The sequence below is a fragment of the Lissotriton helveticus genome, chromosome 4_1 (assembly GCF_964261635.1).
Source record: "Lissotriton helveticus chromosome 4_1, aLisHel1.1, whole genome shotgun sequence".
Taxonomy (NCBI): Eukaryota; Metazoa; Chordata; class Amphibia; order Caudata; family Salamandridae; genus Lissotriton; species Lissotriton helveticus.
Genome location: NC_136063.1, coordinates 16247928 through 16263875, shown reverse-complemented (window position 1 = coordinate 16263875; position 15948 = coordinate 16247928). Strand labels below are relative to the sequence as shown.

The 15948-nt window shown below is 44.8% G+C and overlaps 1 protein-coding gene across 1 annotated transcript in view; it reads right to left on the bottom strand.

Annotated features, from left to right (window-relative positions):
• Positions 1-14180, bottom strand: part of LOC144828285 (phospholipase A2 inhibitor 25 kDa subunit-like) — a 70731-nt gene extending 56551 nt beyond the window's left edge. Inside the window, exons 1-4 of the mRNA XM_078686367.1 lie at positions 14081-14180; positions 12641-12760; positions 3945-4100; positions 1377-1526 (exon numbers count right to left, since the gene is read on the bottom strand). Coding sequence (XP_078542493.1) covers positions 1377-1526; positions 3945-4100; positions 12641-12760; positions 14081-14132 — 478 coding nt within the window. The 5' untranslated portion in view covers positions 14133-14180. The remainder of the gene's footprint in view (positions 1-1376; positions 1527-3944; positions 4101-12640; positions 12761-14080) is intronic.
• Positions 14181-15948: the final 1768 nt, after the last annotated feature.

The window sequence follows — 15948 nt, the reverse complement described above, 5'->3', positions numbered from 1 at the left end:
ATATTTACTATTCCTACTTAATCCAACACAAAAATAATAAAACTGGCGAAAATGTACAAATCTCCCTCCATTAAAAGGAACAGTAGAGAAAGTTTTAGATAGTTGAGGGGTAAGATTTACTATTCCCACTCCAGTCAGTGCAATAGTAGGGAAAGTGTTGGATAGCGGAGGGGTAACATTTGCTATTCCCATTCCAGTCAGTACAACAGTAAAGAAAGTGTTTTATTGTGGATGGGTAACATTTACAATTCAGAGCAGCATTAAAAACAACCTACCTACAATTATTTAAAAAGCAAAGTAAATAAAGAAAAATATAAATATGTACAAAAAATTACAAATATATTCAATATTTTAATATTAAAAAATTAAAAACATATTACAATGTTAAATACATATCACAATTAACTAAACATATTATTTTAAATAAAATACAAACACAATTTTCGTACAAATAAATATTTTAATTTAGAAATTAGTTATATAAAAAAGAATTCATACATGAATTTAATTTAGTTATTACCCACCCGATTAACACACAAAACTGACAACCTGCACCTAAAATGTAACTTAAAAGTAAGTTATTAATGAATTATAAATATTTTACACACACTCAAACTTAACAGAAAAGTATTTACACAATAAAAACAAACAAAGCCTTTCTGACACAGAAAGGCTTTGGGAATCTGTCTTTGGGGGCCTCCAGCAAGGCCCCCTTGGGTGCAAGGCACTAAATGGTAGACTAGAAAGCACTTATGATGCCCTCCGGTTGATCCCTGTACCCGGTGGCAGGTACCAAGAGGTACCTGACACGGGATGCAGGGATGAAATGCACCCCTGCTCTTTACAATGAGAGCATGCATTCCATCTGGGACGCATGCTCACATTGAAAGTATAGACATTTTTTTGTACCCTACTTGCTGGGATGGAACTGATGACAGGAGATCATTCACTTCCAGTTCCCAACGGATGTCGGACAGACTCGGAATCGGTACCTAAGGGTTATTTCTTGAAGGAAAATTCTCACACCCGCTTTGGATGCGAGGAGGCATATTTGTGCTAAGAAATAGCACTAATCAGAGAATTACTCTTCTCACCAGTAATTGATTATGTGGTATTTTCTGCATGATTACGATACATTGAAATACACGAGTTGGGCCCTCCCTACTTATTTTGCAATGTTCAACCAGTATTTATGAGAACAAAAAACCTAGCTGGCTTTATCCAGACATCCAGAAGGAATATATTCTTCTTGAAAACCAGCTACTATCTATAATTTTGAGAACTGGAGAAGCATTTCAATTGTACAAAATGCTACTTAGTTTTGACATTTAGTGGCTTTGAAAAACTCAAAATTGCAAGAAAATGGTCTAAGTCACCTGGAAAGGCCGCTTTTCCAGACAAGAAGCTACATGCCTTCTCCTGCCCAGTGCACAGAATCTCCTTTTCGGTTGTGCAGGCATCTGCTGTATGATAATTGAAGCACTCTCTACATTTATATCCATTGGGGCGTTCATCGACAGTGGGTGCTAAAACAACAGAGAGTGGAACAAATGAGAAGACAAGCACTGTGCAGGTTATACCTCTTAAAAATCTATAAAGTCAATCAATCACCTAAACTTAATTTGTAAAGCGCATTTGTGGAATTCTGGCTTTGTGCTTCTGTCAAAGAGCCAGTTATTGGGTCTCATTTTGAAGTCTGCCAGTAGGGGGGGTGTATGGAGCTGGGTGAAGGGGAGGCTGTTACAAGTCTTGGGAAAAACATAGAAGAATTAGTCAACACCGCGGCTGCGATGGATGCAGGAGGCATGAATGTGTATGCGAAGAGGAGCGCAGGTGTCTATCGGTTTGTTGGAAGTTCAGTCAATGGTTGAGGTGGGCCGGTCCTAGGTCATGGAGGGGATTGTAGGTGTGTGTGAGGATATTCAAATGGTCTTTTTTATAGATGGGGGGCCTGTGAAGGTCTCACAGGTGGGAGGAGATGCAAGTTCACTTGGGGAGGTTCCGGATGAGTCTGGCTGCAACGTTCTGTATGGTCTGCAGTCTTGTGAGGAGCTGGGTGCTGATGCCTGCATAGAGGGCATAGCTGTAGTCGAGGTGGCTGGTGACGAGGGTCAGAGTGATGAGCTTTCTGATTTTGATTTGGATTCATCTGAAGATTCTGTGGAGCAAGCGTAGTGTGTGGAAGCAGGAGGAGACAACTGCATTGACTTGTCATTTGATGATCAGTTGGCTGTCGAGGATGATGCTGAGGCTGCATGCATGGTCGGTCAGTGTGGGCGCGGGTTCGAGTTCTGAATGCCATCAGCTGTGGTCCCATGTGGAGGTGTTCTTCCTCAAAATCATTACTTCAGTTTTGTTGGAGTTTAGTTGGAGGCAGTTGTCTCTCATCCATGTGTTTACATTGATCTTGATGTTGTAGAAGTTGGTTTTGGCTTTGGAGGAGTCCTCAGTGAGTGACAAACTCAATTGAATGTTGTCTGCGTAGGAGATTATGTTGAGTCCATGAGGGGTCATATAGATGATGAACAGGGTGGGAAAGAGGGATGAGCCTTGCAGTATGACACAAATTATGTCTTTGGGTGTGGAGATAAGGGAGAACAGTCAGATGCTCTGTGTACATTCTGTAAGGAAGGTGGTGATCCACTTGAGGGAGTCTTGCTGTATGCCTATGTTGTGGAGTCTGTTGATGAGAGTGTTGTGGGAGACTGTGTTGAATGCAATGTAGAGGCTGATTAGATTCAGGTCCACAGTTTCTCCATGGTTGAGTAGTGTTCTGACGTCATCTGTTGAGGCATTCAACTTGGTCTCAGTGCTGTGCTTAGCATGGAATCTTGATAAAATGGCATTCAGTTGGTGGGTTAGTCCAGGATTTTAGTGAAATGCTCGTTGATGACTGGTTAATGGCTTCTTGAGACCTTTGGCTGGGTAAGGGCACAGGGAGATCGGACAATAATGTTTGATGTTGTTGGGTCAGAGGAGGCTTTCTTTAGGAGGGGTCTGACATCTGCGTGTTTCCATCTGTTCAGATAGGTTGCTTTGGAGGTGAAGGTATTTAGTATGCTGGTGAGTTGGGTGCTGATTAGGTTCATTGCAAGGTTGTAGAGGTGGTGGGGGCAGTGGTCGGTGGGAGCTCTGGAGTGAATGGTAGACATATTGGCTGTGATGGTAAGGGTGGAGTGTGGTGATCATGCGGTGATGGTTTGGCTGGTGTTCACTGGTTAACTGAGGTCATCGGGGTGTGGTGAGTTGAATGTTGAAAATATTGTAGATGTTGTTGACCTTACTTTGGGAGCAGTTTGAGAGGATGTTGCAGAGTTTTTGGGAGGGGAGGAAGGTGTTCTCTAGGGCTATTTTGAACAGTTTCTTGTGTGGTTGGCAGCGGAGTTGATGCAGGTGGTGATGGCTGCTGTCTTGGCTTCTTTGATGTGCTGGTGATAGTTGCTGAGTACTGTTTTGTGAGCTACTCACCTTGTAAGCAGGGCTCTTGGTGCCATTGTTTCACTACTTGATGGCAGTTGCGCTTTGTGGGCCTGCGTTCTGGGGTGTACCAGGTTGCATGTTTGGAGCTCTTGTTGGGTTTTGTAGTATTCACTGAATATAGTCTGCATGTCTGCAGTGTTATGGTAGCCAGAGTCTCAGCATGTATGCACCCTGTACATCTGCAGGGTTATGGTGCTCGCTGTCACAGCCGGTACATACCCTGTATGTCACCAGCATTATGGCACTCAGACTCTTATACTGTGCGTACCTTGAATCTCTGCAATATTATAGTAGTATGAGTCTCAGCCTCTACATACCCTGTGTGTCCACAGTTTTATGGTAGACAGAGTCTCAGCCTGTATGTACCCTGTATATCTGCAGTGTTATGGTTGTCAGAGTCTCAGCCTGTATGTACCATGTATATCTGCAGTGTTATGGTAGTGGAAGCCTCAGCCTGTACGTGCCCTGTATAGCTCCACCGTTGCAGTAGTCAGAGTCGCAGCATGTTCTACTTATCCGAATCGCAGTCATGGATGTCCTGAAGGAGAGGGTTTTACCACAGGCAGTTCTGCTGGAGGGAGTACCACAATCCTTAAATGCAGTCAGAGTGTTCTTGCTCCCTGTAAGAAAGCATATATTTTTCAATTAGCAAAAAGATTTAATCTGCCGGATGCGATCTGGACATGCATGACTGATCTGATGTTACCAGTTTTTTAGAATTTCATGCAGGTTTCTTATATGCTTATTTTCAAAGTACAAACACTGATGCACATTATTAATATTTTCAATTAATCTAATTTTTATGGTAAAACATTTGTTTATTCTCCCAGAATTTTATTTGAACATGGGGAGTATCTCTTTGGCCTGAGGATATTAAACCAGTGGCTTCAAGAGGTCCTTGGAGAGTTCCTTGTGCTATTTTTGCCCCAAATCAAAAAGCAAGCACTGCCCTTCCTCACTCTGAGAACAGTCCAAGGCTCGTTCTAGAAGGTGACATGGGTCGGAAACTCAAAACTCAATAATACACAGAATATAACTCAATACATTTTATGTTTAAAGTTATTTCTTCAAAAGCACTTTAAAGCACACAAAATTTATGCTACACATAGAATCAAAATAAATCAATCATTTAATCTGTCACCCCAGGGGTATCTGGACTCTGTACCTCAGTCGAAGAGCCAGGTCTGGAGTCTTTTTCGGAAGTCTGTCAGCAAAGGGGAGCATACGGAGCTGGAGGGGAAGGTTGTTCACGGTCTTAGCTGTGATGTAGGAGAAGAAACAGCCATCACTGTGGATGTGGCAGATGGAGAGGTTGTGTGACTGTGAGGGTGAGTGTAGAGAAGCGTAGGTGTCTGGTTGGTTGCTGCAAGTATAATTGACGGCTGGTCCAAGTTCATGGAGGGCTTTGTAGGTGTGCATGTGGATCTTAAATTAGCATATTTTCTGGGTGGGGAGACAGTGGAGGTCTCTCAAGTGGGGGACAATGTGGGCTAATTTGGGGAGGTCCTGGATAAGTCTGGTCACTCAGTTGAGTGTTGTCTGTGTAGGAGATTATGCTGAGTCTGTGGGATCTGACGAGATCGGCGAGGTGGTCCTGTAGATGTTCAACAGGGTGGGGCTGTGGGATGATCCTTGTGGTATGCCACATATGATGTCTTTGAATGCGGAGGTGAAGGGAGGCAGTCAGATACTCAGTGTGCGTCCTGGAAGGAAGGAGGTGATCCACTTGAGGGAGTCTTGGTGTATGCCTATATTTTGGAATTTGTCGTTGATGATGCTGGGAGAGACTATGTCGAATGCAGCAAAGAGGTCAACGAGGATCAGGTCCACCATTGCTCTACCGCTGAGGAGTGTTCTGCTGTCATCTGAGGCAGCAATCAGTTCATTCTTACTGCTGTGGTTATCACAATATCCTGATTTGGAGGCATCTAGTAAGTGGTTTTGTTACAGGAATTTGGTGAGATGATGGTTGATGACTTTCTCAAAAACTTTGGCCAGGAAGTGGCGCAGGGAGAGCGGAAGATCATTTTTGAGATAGTTGGGGTAACTGGAGGGTTTCCTTCAGAGGGATCTGACGTCTGCACGCTTCCATCTGACCAGGGAGGTTGCTGTAGAGATGGAGGTGTTGAGGATGCTGGTGAGTTTTGTGCTGATTTGGGTTTGTTGTGAGGTTGTAGAGGTTGTGGGTGCAGGGGTTGGTGGGCATCCCGGAGTGAATGGAAAAACATGATGGCGGAAGTCGTCAGTGCGGTGAGCAGTGACCAATTGGTGATGGTTTGGCTGGTCTTTGCTGGTTGGATGAGCTCATCTGGTTTGATGATGGTGGGTTGGATGTTGAAATTGTTGTAAATGTTGGTGATCTTGCTGTGGAAGTAGTATGAGAGGGTGTCACAGAGTTCTTGGGAGGGGTGGATGGCGTTTTCCATGGATGTCAGGTTGGAGAATTATTTGACTATTTTGAAGAGTTTCTTTGTATGGTTGCAAGAAGAGTTGATGTGGGTGGTGATGGCTGCTTTCTTGGCTTCATTGATGTGCCAGTGATAGTTGCTGGGGGGTTGTTTAGTATGCAGCTCTGTCAGCGAGGTCCTGAGATTTGAAATGAACCAGCTGGCATGTTTGGGGCTCTTATTTGTTTTTGTAGGTTCCAGCGGGGTTGACTCTGTCGGTACAGTCGATGATCCAGGCGGCAAAGTTCTGCACAGCCTGGTCAAAGTCTGTTGAGGCCCCAGGTTTACAAGTGATTAGGCATCGGAGAGGGTGAAGTGTACGAAGGTGTGGTCAGTACAGGTGAGTTCTGTCGTCTGGCTTAATTAAATTTTGTTGCTGGACGTGAAGACATTGTTGAGTGTGTGTTCAGCTTTGGGCATGGGTTCAGTGACCCGTTGGTTGAGGCAGATGCTGTTCAGGTTCTCCAGGCGGGCGATGGAGTTGGCACTGTTGGATTCAAAATGTGGAAGTTGAGCTGCCGAGTAGGAGTTGGTTACGTAATTCAATTGCTTGGAGGGGAGGTGATGAGATTTGGGATGGCATAGCAGAAAGTGCTTTTAGTCCTGGGGGTCTGTAGGCTATTGTGCCTCTTATTGTGATCTTCATGTCAGTTGGTAGTAGGAAGTTGAGGTGTTCCTTGAGAGGTGTGGGGACATCATTGGTGATGGTGCATCTGATGGTTTCCTTGAAGATGACGGGTATGACTCCGCCTCTTTTGTTGGTGCAGTCATGGCTTATCATCCTGTAGCCTTCGGGAGTGGCAGTGGTGATGTCAGATTTCGAGGAGGGGTTGAGCCGTGTTTCAGTGATGAAGGCAACAGCCATGGAGAGAGTGGTGATGGTGTTCCAGATTTCTGTGGCGTGTTTGCAAAGTGAGCTGGAGTTGAGCAGGATACAGTGGAGCGGTTACAGGGTGGTCTTGGTCTTGTGGGCCGGAGGATTATTTGTCACAGGAGAAGTGGCATTATCGGCAGGTGAAAGGTCCTTTGGTGGATCGTGGGGAGGAGGAGATACAACTGTTTCAATGTCCGAGATCCTGGCCCAGGAAATACTTGGCAGTGTACAGTCAGGTGGTGGTAAGTCCAGTCCTGGCGCAGGATATTGTCCACTGGCAGTGCGTTGGCGAAGTATGTCTGGGTCTTTGAGTGGGTTTGTGACTGGGTGTTTTTTCATTAAGGCAGGATTTGAAAATCCATTGCCAAATCACAAGGGGCTGTGATGAGCGCCGCAGTGGATCCGCAAATCCATGCATATGGATAAAAAAAATTTTGAGGAAATTTCTTCAATATCATTGCTCTCTGCGACCCCTGTATGTGTAATGGGTGAAGGGGCAGCATATCCTTCACCTCACCTTCCTCCTTAATTGACAACCTTTGAAAATATTCTTCACACCTTGTATGTATTCCAAATGGAACTGACATTCTTGCCGCCCACAATGCCATTTGGCAATGCAGGAAGTTGCTTTGCTGGCCCCCTTAATTGTAAACTAGCTAAGCAACAGTTTATGAACCATGCTAAAGGTAAAATCTGTTCCTTACAAGTACTTTCAAAAGTGTTCCAAGCCCCACCAGCCAGCCAATGCCTTGCGTTCTACTACAGAGTAGGTCGACTCATAACCTAAGATGGCACGCAAAGCAAAAGCTATTCCCAGTTCTCTTTCTTTCCTTACCTGCAACAAAACAACCTCCAAACCATGCTAACTGGTATTGGTCAACACACCTGACAGTTCATGTGTTTCAAATTGTTTAAGGGGAATCTCCTTCACCAACTCCTTTTTGATGGAATCAAATTCTAAACTCAAGTTGTCACTCAACAAGACCTTATAAGATATTTTTTCTCACTACAGTTGGGGATGAAATATGCAGAGAATTATAGCATTCTAGATAACAAATGCAACTCATCTTGATTCTCCGGTACAGGGAACTCGTTGATTGCTTTAACAAGATTCTCCTTTGATTCCATAACTTGGTTCGACAGCTTATAACCGAGATAATCCACTGATTACTTTAGGTTACCTACACTTACTAGCTCTCAGAGTAACCCCTCTCTGCTTCAAAATGGGCAAAACTACTCCCAACGTTTTGTCATACAACTCCTAAACTCTCCAAAAGACCAAAATATAGTCCTAAAAACACTTTACGTGGGAAACACACTTGACAATCATCTCAACAGATCTCTGGAAAATTACAGATTCCAAACCAAATGATTAAATCTATCTGCTCCCCCCCCCCACGGTTAACAAAAGATGTCAAATGGCGACTCTCACTATGTAATCTGGTGATATGCCGAAGACAAATTTAACGCAAAAATCCTAGCTCCCTTCAAGGAACTCAACATCTCAGTGATATTGGGCAGGGATTGTCTATCCACCCATATTCTCTCATTTAGACCCCTTACACCTATAAACATCCTCAGAATCGCATTGCTTTTCCTAGTTAACATCACTGGCAGTAGCCATTCCGAACCCTCAATGAGCTCGATAATACTCTTTTCACACAAAGAATCCTACTCCTGACTCAATTTTTCTCTCTTAGCGAGGGGTACACGTCTAGGTTTATGCACAACCACACATGCATCACATTTCCAGATAATTAACAATTGTGGACATGATTCATCACCAGTTTGAGGTGGAAACATGCCCAAAGAATCACTGCCATTGGTGCCACCATCGGTACTTGTACTTTGTGCACTCTGAGCCATGTTCTTGCTGAAAACATCGGCTCAGCAACGAGGTTCTTGAGTAAGTCCTGAGGACCAAAAATCCTCTATGGAGGTAAAAAAGCACAACCAAGTTGGGTATTGAAGTAGGCTCTGATTAAGTTGTTCTCTTGTGATGGTCTTTTGGGAATTCACCAATAAGTCTTGTTCTTGAAGGACCTTCAAAAACAGTTGTACATCCTCCGAAGCCTTAATGAAAAAGGAAGCATTCAACAACCAGTCACCAAGATAAGGCAAAAGAGAGACACCAGATAAATGAGGAAATGAAACTACATGATTGGATGTCTTAAAAAATGCAGCTCCTGCTGAACCTTTTGAAACCCAGAGACTATCAAAAGAGACATCTGAAAGGAATTTAGACACATTTCCATATTTGCCAACATTTCGACTACAATCACAAGAGTTGGAAATACTTCAGAAGGACTAGCGTAGCATAAGCAACACATGCATTTTCTCATTTTCTGATGAGTCTCATTTTCACAATTGAGACACATCAGATGACCTCTTAAAGAAGGATTCAACGTTGTTATCTGCTACATCCGTAAAGTATTGCCTCTTCAGATGCAAGGTTTGAGGTAGATGTCACAGAAGGTAGGATGGTATTAAACTTTGGAGTATGAGGACATTTCAAATCAAATTCTGGGAAGAGGCATCTCTTGTTGAGAAAATGGGAAACGGTTGATGAATCTGGATCTTCCCATTCTTTCAGCAATATGCCCTTTATAATAGGATGGTGGGGAAACTCATCTGCATTTAAAAAACAATATTGGGAACACAATCCCTCTTCTTGCTGGCTTTTATGCTCAAATCCAAGGGAGTCTCTGATATGGTCATGAACTGTGACCCCTGGATATATTTTCCCCTTTGAACTTTCTCAGGGTCATCCACTGCCTCCTTCAGGCACTGGTGTCTAGGCTCTGACAACACAGAGTATACAGCCTTCTAAACCAGGATTTGTCAATCAGGGCTTGAGATGTGCAGGAGCTCCTCACTTTCCACAGCTCAGACTGATTATGCTGCTTCCCTGTGGCCCTGGGACAGTCCACAGTAGAAACTCAGCTAGCAGAAGCACTAAAGCAGCATCGTTCCTGCTTATAAATGTTGCAAAGAGACTTGACCTTGCTGTACATGGGATCTCGGACACAACATTTACCCAGCTGCCCCCTGCTCCACATACCCACTGACGCACATTGGGACCAATCCCAGAAGCCGACACAGACACGCAGCTCTAGATCCATGTGAATACGCTCCCCGCCCCAGTCCAGCACACAAGCTGCTAACCCACTGCAAACCTGTGCAGGATTTTTTTAAAACACCTGAAGGGAGGAAAATCTCCCTGTCAGGAGTCACAGCTGCCTCATGAGGTTATGACTGGGAGAGGAAGAGACAGATGAGGGGTAACTACACTCATGACAAACCACCTCTTAATATTTGTACACATTTCAATTTCAAAATGGATCAAACGACCCTCATAAGCATTATATTGCAATGCTTTAAACTGACTCTTTGAAATGGATTTCGCTTACACTGCAGCAACAGTTCATGCCCAGACCCATCTTGAGGACTCAGGACCACTGTGCACCCGACAACCTTATCTGCCTATTCCTGTGTTAATAAGGGGGCTAGCATACAGAACCCCTGAGTCTTTCCTGAAATAGTGCCCACTATATGCACCAATAGCTCAGTGTTTTCACATGCCCCACTTCTGGGATAGGAGGGGTTCCAGGCAGCAAAGAGGTCAGATGCTCTGGAAGAGGGGACCTGCATGTTTCCCATCCTTGGAATAATAGGGACAGAGCAAGTTAGGATTCTGGTGTCATTGTGCACAAGGACAGTGTGTTCCAGTTGGGGCACTTCAGTGATATGCATCATCAGAGCTGCGTGTGTCCCAGTGATGGAGCAGCAGAGCTGCAGCTACAAGGCAGGGGTGAGATGCATAGAGAGAGCTGTGTGTGTCCCAGTGGTCGATTAGCAGAGCTGCAAAGAAGGGATGAGATGCATTGGCAGAGCTGCGTGTGTCCCGGTGGAGGAGTAGCAGAGCTGCTGCAGTAGGGAAGGGATGAGATGCATGGACAGAGCTGCGTGTGTCCGGGTGGAGTAGTAGCAGAGCTGCAGCTGTGGGGAATTGATGAGATGCGTTGACAGAGCTGTGTGTGTCCTGGTAGTGAAGCAGCAGAGTTGCAGCTGCAAGGCAGGGAAGAGATGCACTGACAGAGCTGTGTGTGTCCAGGTGGTGGAGTTGCAAAGCTGCATCTGCAAGGCAGGGATCAGGTGCTAGGACAGAGGTGCGTGTGTCTTAGTGGTGTAGCAGCAGAAGTGCTGCTGTATGGAAGGGAAGAGATGCATCAGCAGAGCTGTGTGTGTCCTGGTGGAGGAGTAGCAGAGCTGCTGCAGTAGGGAAGGGATGAGTTGCATGGACAGAGCTGCATGTGCCCTGGTGGAGGAGTAAAACGATTCATAAAGGGGGTGCTGATGGACAGAGTATCTGAATTAAGCGGGACACTCCTACCCAGTCAAAAGATCAGGGCTTGATCCATCACCGTTTTTTAGCTCACTGCACCATCCCAGCTCAGAACCTGGCTACATGCAAATTAGTCTGTCCCTGGCCCAGTGCATCATGGGAACAGGGCAGACCAAACTACCAAGCCAATTCTTTACCGGAAAGGAAACAAGTTTCCGAGTGGCTTGCTTGAATCCTGATGGTGCAGTGAGCAAGGGACTCACATCTGAGTATACCCTTCCACACTTGTGGTGGCCAAAACGATTCAGAAAAGGGGGTGGTGATGGACCGTGTGGAAGGGTATACTCAGATGTGACTGCACTGGGCCAGGGTCAGACTAATTTGCATATAGCCAGGTTCTTAACTGGGATGGTGTAGTGAGCTAAAAAACGTGATGGATCAAGCCCTGATCTTTTAACTGGGTATGAGTGTTCTGTTTAACTCAGATGCTCTGTCCATCACCACCCCCTTTTCTGAATCCTGGTGGAGGAGTAGCAGAGCTGCAGCTGTAGAGCAGGGATGAGATGCATGGCAGAGCTGTGTGTGTCCCAGTGGTGGAGTAACAGAGCTGCAGATATAGGGAAGGGATAAGATGCATTGACATAGCTGCGTGTGTCTCAGTGGTGGAGCAGCAGAGCTGCAGCTGTGGGGAATGGGATGAGATGCATTGACAGAGCTGCGTGCTCTGGGGAAGGGATGATGTGCATGGACAGAGCTGTCCGTGTCACAGTGGTGGAGCAGCGGAGCTGCAGCTTTTGGGAAGGGATGAGATGCATTGGCAGAGCTGCGTGTGTCCTGGGGGTGGAATAGCTCAGGTGCTGTAAGGAAGGGATGAGATGCATTGACAGAGCTGCGTGTGTCACAGTGGTGGAATAGAGCAGGTGCTGTAAGGAAGGGATGAGATGCTTGGACAGAGCTGTGTGTGTCCTGGTGGTGGAGTAGAGGTACGGCAGCAAGGAAAGACTCTTAAGGGCCAGATGCAGGAACATTAAGAACAATATTTTCCAAATGGATATTGGGTAATCGCGATTCCTAATGTATGAACCATGTATTTTTTAATTGCGATACCTAATGGGTCACAAAGAGACCTTTTGCATGAATATTAATGAGATAGGTCACAATTCAAGAACCATTAGGAATGGCAGCCATCACAGGGATGGTGGCTTGTTGAGGACTACTGATTGTATGCCTCCTTTTCTTGTTGAAAACTCGGCATAGGAAAGATTAACCATGTGCGGTAAATACCTCACCCTGAGGTAATGCGAGAGTTGTGGGCAGCAAAGGAGAGATTTCAACCACAGAGTGCATATTAACCAATCACCATCAGGGGTGACACGGATAAGCAGCAGAGGATGCTGAAGATCACACAGGAGCTTGCGGCCGAGCCGTGCACGGCATTACGGGTGCCCCAGCATCTACATTTCACAAACCCACTCTTTGGCTCTTGACACTTACCTATTGTATGGTTCTCGAGACCTTGAACGCAGTGAGTGACATCAGCGGGGCAAAGACTGTAAATACCGGAGCAGGTGGCAGTGCCCACTGAGAAACACTTCTCACAAAGTAGGCAATTCACTGAAATGAAAAATAGTCCTTATTTTCTAGATTTGTTTTTTTTTTAGAAACGAAATGTAAATGATTATATACAGAACAATTAAGATTCATAGTCAGAGGGAAGCCAAAAAGAAAAAGCACAAGGAAAATCACAACTATGCACTACTCCCCCCCTTTTAACCCTTCCTGGTTGAGCCCTCCCTCATAAAAACCCACCCTACCCACCCTGAGGGAGTTGGCCTCGATCTGTTATTCTTAGTTTGGATGCTTGATTGTCTTCCACTTAATATTTGGCCCATTCTTCTCAATCCATCTGGTCAATGGTGCCCAGATGTTTAGGCCCTTTGTTCGGGAGCATTGTCCCCTTCTTGGCTTTTTCCAGATTATAGTTTGCTAATAAAAGAGAGAGACATTGCTGGAACCCGGGGTATGCGAGACATAAATGGAGGATTGCCGTGCCAATGAACACCAGTTCTTCTCCAAGCTTTCCCTGAGTGTTCTGTGCTACCCTTAGTCCTATCAAGGTTAGAGAGAGGACGCAGTCGACTCCTTAGAAAAGTTGGTAATCTCTTCTTTGAGTTTACTAAGGGCATCGCAGGAGGCAAAGATGTGAATCAGACCTGCCTGAAATAAGGCACACCGGGGGAAAACATTCCTCTCCCTGTCCCCCATTTGGCAATTCTTTTAGGGGTGGATGTAAGCGAGTAGCATGGTTTGTAGTATTGAGCCTGGAGTCCGGCCGGGAGTGAAATATTCTGTGCTAATTCGACTGAGCGAAAAAATAGGTTTTCTGAGACTCCAGTTTCGACTCCTCCATATCATCTTTCATTCATGAGTTAAAAAGATGATGAACTACTTGTATAGATAGGTCTCTATTCCTTCTCAATTTATCAATTATATAATTATTGGCAAATACGATTGGCCCCACCTTTATTATATCAAAAATCTCAAATTTTTAGGTATTTGTAAAAATCCCTCCGATCCAGCTCAACCCATTCTTTAAGATTATCGAAAGAGGCCAGACCTATTAGAGAGAAAAAATCTCTGAGCTTGGTCAGCCCTGCGTCGCCCCATTATTCCATGTTACTAAGGCGACTGATGAGTTTGGGATCGATGTCTTTGTGAAGGAAGGTGTCCCTTTCCGCTTAAAATCAACCTGCTTTCAATGCGGGCACCCTGGCACTATTGTGCAAAGGTGCCTGCATGGTTCCTAAAGGGGTGAGAGGGAAACCCTACCTTTCTGGCTGTCTCAAGAGCTTCTCAGACAGCACTGAATCATTACTTTGTCCCTGTGGAGCTCCTGGACGACTGTGGGGGACATGAATGAATAAGTCCTCTTACCTCCAGCAATGAGAACGCAGAGCAGGACCGCAGCTGTGAGGAGGGTCCTCATGGTGCACTGGAGTAGGTTGGGTGGCAGAGTGTGGGCTGGAGCAGCTGAGCTTGTCTTCTACACATCCACTTCTGAGGACAGGGCTTTTTATACTGCAGAAGGGGTGGGGTCAAGGCTACCTGAACCGCCCACAGGCTTTGTGAGCTGATGTAATGCACACCTCTTGAGTAAATACATCCTAAAAGCTCTTCTCAGATAAGGGTTTCTAGCAGCATTGTGACCTTTTATTGTTGTTGTAAGTTACCTCATTAATGCCCTGATATATTTCATAGGTAAACCATTCGAAGAAAACCTAAGGCATTTCCACCCGAGATGCAGATTGCTAAAATGCCTAGAGAGCATTTCTATCTGGTTACTAAGCAGGAACAAAATGTGTTTCATTGAAAGTATTTGTTAGGGAGATAGTTTTGTGTTTTTTCTTCTTTTGTATTTTTTGAGAATGTGACCAATTACAGTTTTTACATCTAAAGTTGCTATCGGATGACCCTCCTTAGACATGTTTGGCTGACAATATAGGTTTTCTTTATATAATCAATTTTGTTAGAAGTAATTACAGTCTTGTTTGTGCTTTTTCAATACGCTTGGTGATTGATCTGCATCTGTGCCTTCTTTGCTGATGTCGCTCCTGTCCTATCTGAGTACTACAGCACTGTTATGTGTTCTGTTGTAGTAATGTGAACCTACACTGTGAATGCACCATCGTAATTGCTCGTGTGGCTAGTAGACTGATGTTATATGATGAGTTTGGTCCAGCATATACATCAGTCCTAAATCAAAGTTCAATTCACTCTCACCTGAGAATACCTCGCTTTTAACGTTTCGGTTGTTTTAATATTTGTTAGATCCTTCATCATGGCCATTCTATCGCTCCCCTCAGTAGTGGTGTTTCACTCTTAAACCTGCTTTTCTATGCTCACCTGGTCATTCTGGGTACATTGTAGTTGTGCAATTGTTTTTCCATCTTGTTTCCTTCTTTTCCTCTTGCTGCCTTCTCCTAGGCCTCCAGGTAATCGCTGAAACCTCTTCGCTGGTAATGATACTGTACAATCCTCATCCACCCCTAAGTCTCCTTTCTCTCACAATAGGGGCTACACCTGGAGACACACTAGCTTCATCACCGTTCATGATTGCTTCTCTCTTCAACAATGCTCAGAAGGATTCTTGTGCAGCTGAGGAACTTCATTGCATGTCAAGCTGTGTCCTCTCTGCTCTTTCTTCATGTACATTTGCTGATAGTCTCCTGCCCCATATAATTTTCTTTCTAATGTGTAACTGGTATTATTTGCATTAGTAATTTGTTTCCACAGTACAGCCCAACACCCTACAGCTGTTTTGCCGATTTCTCTAGAGATACATCTGACACATATGTGGGCCATATACTTGTTACTTCTTAGGGATTGAATACAAGATGCATGGTACTGGGGTAGTGGTAAATATGCATGTGAAATCAATGTTACTGCGTGGAAATGCAGCACTGGTACCATGCTATTCTGAGCTGAAGCCAAAGTAGTATGAAACAAGCATGTGGGACTTGATTATAACACCTACATTTTCTACCTGCTCGGAGCAGGTGGAACATACATATGAGGTCCTTTGTGTGTGTGTGTGAGGGGTGTAAGCTAAAGAGGAGTAGAATGAAGGAGAAACTATGGTCAGGCACTGGGAGCATTGTTCGGAATGACATGAATGACACAGTCCTTCTGAGTAACCAACAGTCACAAGGATCCCTTACAGTATTGCTACGGCTGTTTTCTTGGCCGTGCTTGGTTTGGAGGGGGGGTGGCAGAGGATCCAATGTTGTCTTCAGCAGCTGAAG